The 7,014-nt window shown below is 34.9% G+C and overlaps 1 protein-coding gene across 1 annotated transcript; it reads right to left on the bottom strand.

The window, feature by feature from the left end:
• Positions 1-613: 613 nt before the first annotated feature.
• LOC112190553 (probable O-methyltransferase 3) lies at positions 614-2,104 on the bottom strand. Its single transcript, XM_024329987.2, has 2 exons — positions 1,274-2,104; positions 614-1,040 (listed from the first exon to the last, which is right to left on the bottom strand). Exons 1-2 carry the CDS (start codon positions 2,072-2,074, stop codon positions 738-740), a joined length of 1,104 nt encoding a protein of 367 aa, XP_024185755.1. The 5' UTR covers positions 2,075-2,104; the 3' UTR covers positions 614-737.
• Positions 2,105-7,014: the final 4,910 nt, after the last annotated feature.

Raw genomic sequence — 7,014 nt, 5'->3', positions numbered from 1 at the left:
TCAAAGTGCCAAGACATTAGCCATTAGGGACAATTTTCGTTGCAAAATCAATGGACGGCAAAATCCCCTTTTTCCATGTATCTCATTGCATCGGTGTTTAGCATTTATGAATTCTTTCATTAGGTCCAGTCCATCTGATATATGTTCCAAAATCCAAGTGTGTGTCCAATTTTCAGCTCAGCCTAAGCATAGATACATTTGCAGGCTTGCTACTTGATGGTTTAAACATTCCATTACTCTCTCTCTTTTTTTGGTTATAATGGAGGGGATTGTAACATAAACCAAATTCAATTTTATTTTTTATAAAAGAATATGCAGGTATTAATTTTTTTAAGGTTCTGCAGACCAAAAAAAAAGAACTTTGGAAGATTCTTTTCTTTCACTTTCCACTGCTTTACTTGAGAAGATCATAGTAGTTGAAAATATATTTCTTGTCAGTGAATTTTTCAGTTTTTAGTAGAGGTTATTCTGAACAAAGCATATCTTAACATACAATTTCGTGAAAGGAAAAGAAAAATCCTAAAAGCCAGTGCAACTGGACTGGAACTTAAAAAATGAGAAATACCTACCATTGGTTTGAAGCATGAGCTTCCAAAGCAAATTAGGGAATTCCTGATTAATAAGCAATAAAACCTTTTATTTATTGATAGAGAAGGAGAGCAGTACCACATTATTATTTTCTGAAGTAGAGCCAAGTAACATTTGGCTTTGCTGTTTACAGGCTGTCATTATAATTATCAAGGATAAACCTCAATGAGAGACCTTAAACCCAAAATGGGAGTTATCTTATAGTCACTGAAACCAGCATCAGTGAAGAGCTTAGCCCATTCTTTCTCATTCCTTTCTTTTCCTGTGACGAGGGCCATCATCAGCATGTCGAAGAACAGCTGCGTTTCAATTGATTCCTCATCGCCTTTCTGGTTCTCCATCATCATATCTATGATAATCACCTTGCCATTCTTGTCCTTGCTTGTAATTGCCTCTCTAGATCGCTTAAGTATTTTGACACATTCTTCATCGTTCCAGTCATGCAATATCCACTGCTCGTGACATAAGATAACGAAAAGCATTAGAAGTGCTTTGGTCTTGGTCCAGATCGAGTTTTATATTGGTCAGTGAATTAGATATAGGAGTGACTGTTACTTTGTGTTTTAAATAGTTGCCTAAAATAATGCATTTTAATCGCAAGTAGAATAGCATATAGAAGAAATATACATAATATCCAAACTTTTTTAGGATACAAATCATACAATTATATCTGAAATTTAATTACCTTGAGTAAAACTGTATCGGCAGGAGGAACTGCCTCAAACATGTCACCTCCAGTATATTTCAAGTTCTTACTTCCTTGCAGGTCAGCCACCACATGTGGGAGATCAAGTACAGTGCATTCAATATGTGGGAATGCATCAGCAATGGCCTTTGCCACAGTTCCTGTACCACCTCCAACATCGACCAATGACTCTAATCCCTCAAACACTCCTTTGCAATCATCGATGATCACGCTGGTGACCAACCGAGCATCGCTAGCCATGGCATCGTTGAAGAAATGGGCAATACTTGGCTGATGGTTCCCGTAATCCCAAAATGTCATCCCATGTGCTGTGTCAAATGGCGTAGGGTCATCGTTTTGGAACCAAGTGCTCAAGTAATTCCATGGTTTGGTCAAAACAGGGTCGAGCATGGCAGTTAAGAAGGGCGTTAGGCTTAAGGGGTGATCCTTCAGAAGGAGCTGGGAAGCATCAGTAAGGGTATAACCTTCCTCATCAGTTTTACTCAGCTTTTTCTTAGCAAAGAAGCCAGAGTGCACCAATATTCGCATGAGGCGGTAGACGCTGTGGGATTTGGTTGGGTGGATTGGTAGTGCAGATGTGAGCTCAGAAAGAGTCATGGGGTAGCCATGTTTGTTGATGATATCTGGTATACCTAGTTGAATTGCAGATTTGAGGGACATGGAGTTTATGAAGCTGAAGATGTGGTTCCAGATATGGGCTTGAGCATGAAGTAGCTCGTTGGAATGCTCTCCATTTGACCATTTTTGGTTAAGGTGTCTAAAGCTGTTTAGCCTTTCCATATTGATCAACTCAGTGTGTTGTATATCAGAACACATGTAATGAGCACTATATATAGACTTTTTTATTTTATTTATTATATATAGACTTCAGAGTAACCAGTTTAATTTTTTTTTTTCGGATTATTGTTGGACCAATTTCAATACATTAATGGAAATTACCCTTAATCCTAGAAATTAAAATCCCAAATTACCCTTAACTCTAGAAAAATGAAATCCTCTCTTAGAATTAAGGAAAAATATCACAAATGGTCACTCAGGTATGACCCATTCGACACTTAACTCACTGTATTTTCAACAATACACTTAACTGAACTCACTCACTTTTACATTCGTCTTTCATTTAACTCACTGTCGTTAATTCTACCATTAAAATTGAGGGTATGTTTGTCTAAACACTAAAAAAATGCATTTCAACTTAAAAAAAAATTGACAAATATTAATTTTCAAATTAAATTTAAATTAAAATAAATTTTTTTTATTAGAAATTTCAGAAATTAAAAAAAATTGAAATCAAGTTAAAAAAGTATTTTAGGCGTTTTAACAAATATACCCTCAATTTTAATAGTTTCTAATGGTAGAATTAACGGCAGTTAGGGGTCGTCAACGGGCCGGGCCGGGCCCGGCCCGGCCCATTCATAGCGGGCTCGGGCCGGGCCGGGCCGGGCCTTGCCATATTTTTAAATAATTGCGGGCCGGGCTTTATTAAAAATCAAAGGATCCAAGCCCGTCCATATAAAGCGGGCTTTTTCGGGCCGGGCCGGGCTTGGCCTTGCGGGCTTTTATGGGCCGGGCCTTGCGGGCTTTATTTATAAATAAATATTTAAAGACACAAGTTTTTTTTTTTAATCAAGCTTTGGAAATTCAATGGATAATGATCAAATACAACCAAAGATAATAGATCAATATAACTATATTGTACCAAAAAAAATCTATATTTATTTATAGATACTAATTTATTGATAAATAAATTTTTAAAGACACTAATTTTTTATAAACCTATATTTATGTATCATACACTCTAAAGAGCAACCCCTATCAATTCAAAGAAAATGGAAAAACCGACCGTTGGATGGGTTTATTACAATAAATTATGAGTGTGGTAAAAAATTTAGCCAATTTCACCATATTTTAGAATCCGATCGGATTGGTCAACCGTAGTCACTTATATGTTTTATTGTTTGACCGATGGCGTGGCAACTGCGAAACGTGCTTATTTTTTCACATCACGTTTGTATATATTCCATCGATGGATGTGCGTGGACATAAGATAAAAAAAATTAATTTTAATTACAAACACATTGGTGTATACCAATTTTATTCCTTTAGTTGTATGACTTATACATTGCATTTAAATTGTTTAGGTTCATTCTAAAGCAACCATGAAGTAGAAAATGAATTCGGAGAAACCAACCGCTCGATGGAGAGATTGTAATGTTTTATGGTGATTGTAGAAAATCTAGCCAATTTCGTTATTGTTTCGAATTCGATCAATTAGGTCAAACGTAGTTACTCTTATAAACCTATATTTATATATCATACACTCCAAAGAGCAACCCCTATCAATTCAAAGAAAATGGAAAAACCGACCGTTGGATGAGTTTATTACAATAAATTATGAGTGTGGTAAAAAATTTAGCCAATTTCACCATATTTTCGAATCCGATCGGATTGGTCAACCGTAGTCACTTATATGTTTATTGGTTGACCGATGGCGTGGCAACCGCGAAACGTGCTTATTTTTTCACATCACGTTTGTATATATTCCATCGATGGATGTGCGTGGACATAAGATAAAAAAAATTAATTTTAATTACAAACACATTGGTGTATACCAATTTTATTCCTTTAGTTGTATGACTTATACATTGCATTTAAATTGTTTAGGTTCATTCTAAAGCAACCATGAAGTAGAAAATGAATTCGGAGAAACCAACCGCTCGATGGAGAGATTGTAATGTTTTATGGTGATTGTAGAAAATCTAGCCAATTTCGTTATTGTTTCGAATTCGATCAACTAGGTCAAACGTAGTTACTCTTATAAACCTATATTTATATATCATACACTCCAAAGAGCAACCCCTATCAATTCAAAGAAAATGGAAAAACCGACCGTTGGATGAGTTTATTACAATAAATTATGAGTGTGGTAAAAAATTTAGCCAATTTCACCATATTTTCGAATCCGATCGGATTGGTCAACCGTAGTCACTTATATGTTTATTGGTTGACCGATGGCGTGGCAACCGCGAAACGTGCTTATTTTTTCACATCACGTTTGTATATATTCCATCGATGGATGTGCGTGGACATAAGATAAAAAAAATTAATTTTAATTACAAACACATTGGTGTATACCAATTTTATTCCTTTATTTGTATGACTTATACATTGCATTTAAATTGTTTAGGTTCATTCTAAAGCAACCATGAAGTAGAAAATGAATTCGGAGAAACCAACCGCTCGATGGAGAGATTGTAATGTTTTATGGTGATTGTAGAAAATCTAGCCAATTTCGTTATTGTTTCGAATTCGATCAACTAGGTCAAACGTAGTTACTCTTATAAACCTATATTTATATATCATACACTCCAAAGAGCAACCCCTATCAATTCAAAGAAAATGGAAAAACCGACCGTTGGATGAGTTTATTACAATAAATTATGAGTGTGGTAAAAAATTTAGCCAATTTCACAATATTTTCGAATCCGATCGGATTGGTCAACCGTAGTCACTTATATGTTTATTGGTTGACCGATGGAGTGGCAATCGCGAAACGTGCTTATTTTTTCACATCACGTTTGTATATATTCCATCGATGGATGTGCGTGGACATAAGATAAAAAAAATTAATTTTAATTACAAACACATTGGTGTATACCAATTTTATTCCTTTAGTTGTATGACTTATACATTGCATTTAAATTGTTTAGGTTCATTCTAAAGCAACCATGAAGTAGAAAATGAATTCGGAGAAACCAACCGCTCGATGGAGAGATTGTAATGTTTTATGGTGATTGTAGAAAATCTAGCTAATTTCGTTATTGTTTCGAATTCGATCAATTAGGTCAAACGTAGTTACTCTTATAAACCTATATTTATATATCATACACTCCAAAGAGCAACCCCTATCAATTCAAAGAAAATGGAAAAACCGACCGTTGGATGAGTTTATTACAATAAATTATGCGTGTGGTTAAAAATTTAGTCAATTTCACCATAGTTTTGAACCCGATCTAATTGGTCAACCGATTACCGATATGTAGAATATATATATATGCACATATTCTATATAGAATAATAGAAGTATAAGAACTTCCACACACACACACACACACACACATATATATATATCTATATATATATTATTATATTATATATATAAACACACACATATATAAATATATATACATATATATAAACACACACACACACACACACATATATATATATATATCTCTATATATATTATATATATAAACACACACACATATATAAATATATATATACATATATATAAACACACACACTCACACATATATATATCTCTATATATATATTATATATATAAACACACACACATATATAAATATATATACATATATATAAACCCACACACACACACATATATATATATATATAAGCACACACAAATATATATATCTATGTGTGTGTGTATATATTTATAAACACACACACACATAACTACAAATATATATATATATATATATATATATATATAATATTTTACGGGCTTTTACGGGCCGGGCCTAGCGGGCCTTTGGCGGGCCGGGCCTACGGGCCGGGCCGGGTTTTTGCGGGCTTTAGGCGGGCCGGCCCTCGGCCCACCAAGGCGGGCTTTTGCTGGTTTTTTGACGGGCCGGGCTGGGCTAAAAGCCCTCCGGGCCGGCGGGCCTCCATCGGCCCACTTGATCCGCGGGCTTTTTGATGAGGCCTAACGGCAGTGAGTTAAGTGAAAGACGGATGTAAAAGTGAGTGAGTTAAGTGATATTGTTGAAAATACAGTGAGTTAAGTGTCGAATGAGTTATAACTTAATGACTATTTATGATTTTTTTCCTAAAATTAAAAAAAAGAATGACAATCCTGCTGCTTTCTTTTGTGTTGCTATTTAATTATGTTGTTTTTGTTGTATATGACAACAGATGAATACATTCAACAGATGAGTGAGTTTTGGATTGTTTCTATTTTTCTACGACTATATTGCTAATTGGTGGCCCTGTTGATGGTGCTAATTATTTAAGCTATAGAAATTTATAAACAATGCATTTTGTTTAAGCTATAAATATGCTCGTTCAGAAGATGATGTCCATAGTCCATGTTGGCGCCTAATCAAAATGAGAGGGTGAACATCCGCACTTTTATTGCACTGCAGACGTCTTCGTCTGATCCTCTCTGAAGCTATACATGCTTAAATTTGGAACATAAAATTAAACTTAGCGATATTTTGTTATTGGAAATTGGTGTATGGAATTGAGGTGGGGAATAGTCTGCAAGAAATGGATGATATTGAAATCTCATCCTGTCCATTGCCCTGCCCAAGTGGGAGGAGGCAGAATTGCATCATGTTGGAGGTAAAAAATTGATTGTGGGGTATCATCTGAAATAATTGTAGAACAGAACAAACGTAAGCATCCTTGTCAGGACTCAGGATCACATGTTGCATGTTGATATAAATTATTTCTCATGCATGTTTCTTATGATATTGAGGGCAATGTAGTCATGCAGTGCTAATTAAACCCCATATCATTGATATAATTTTTAATTCTTGATGCAAATCTTTTTAAGATTTGAGGATATCCTCTACACTTTTTTATTTCGATGAGATATCTCATGCTCTGCCTTCATGAAATGCGTGATTTTCATAATTTCATTGAACATGTATGTACACAATCTGCTTTCTTTTGCACTTTTTGCATTAGTC

Source organism: Rosa chinensis, chromosome 2 (genome assembly GCF_002994745.2).
Source record: "Rosa chinensis cultivar Old Blush chromosome 2, RchiOBHm-V2, whole genome shotgun sequence".
In the NCBI taxonomy this organism is placed as follows: Eukaryota; Viridiplantae; Streptophyta; class Magnoliopsida; order Rosales; family Rosaceae; genus Rosa; species Rosa chinensis.
This window is presented reverse-complemented; position numbering and strand designations above follow the sequence as displayed.

Bases quoted from the DNA above. Each gene is read 5' to 3' on its own strand.
- LOC112190553 (XM_024329987.2), bottom strand. From the start codon at position 2,074: ATGGAAAGGCTAAACAGCTTTAGACACCTTAACCAAAAATGGTCAAAT. The intron at 1,041-1,273 runs GTAATTAAATTT...TGTCACGAGCAG, and splicing joins CCGATACAGTTTTACTCAAG to TGGATATTGCATGACTGGAA.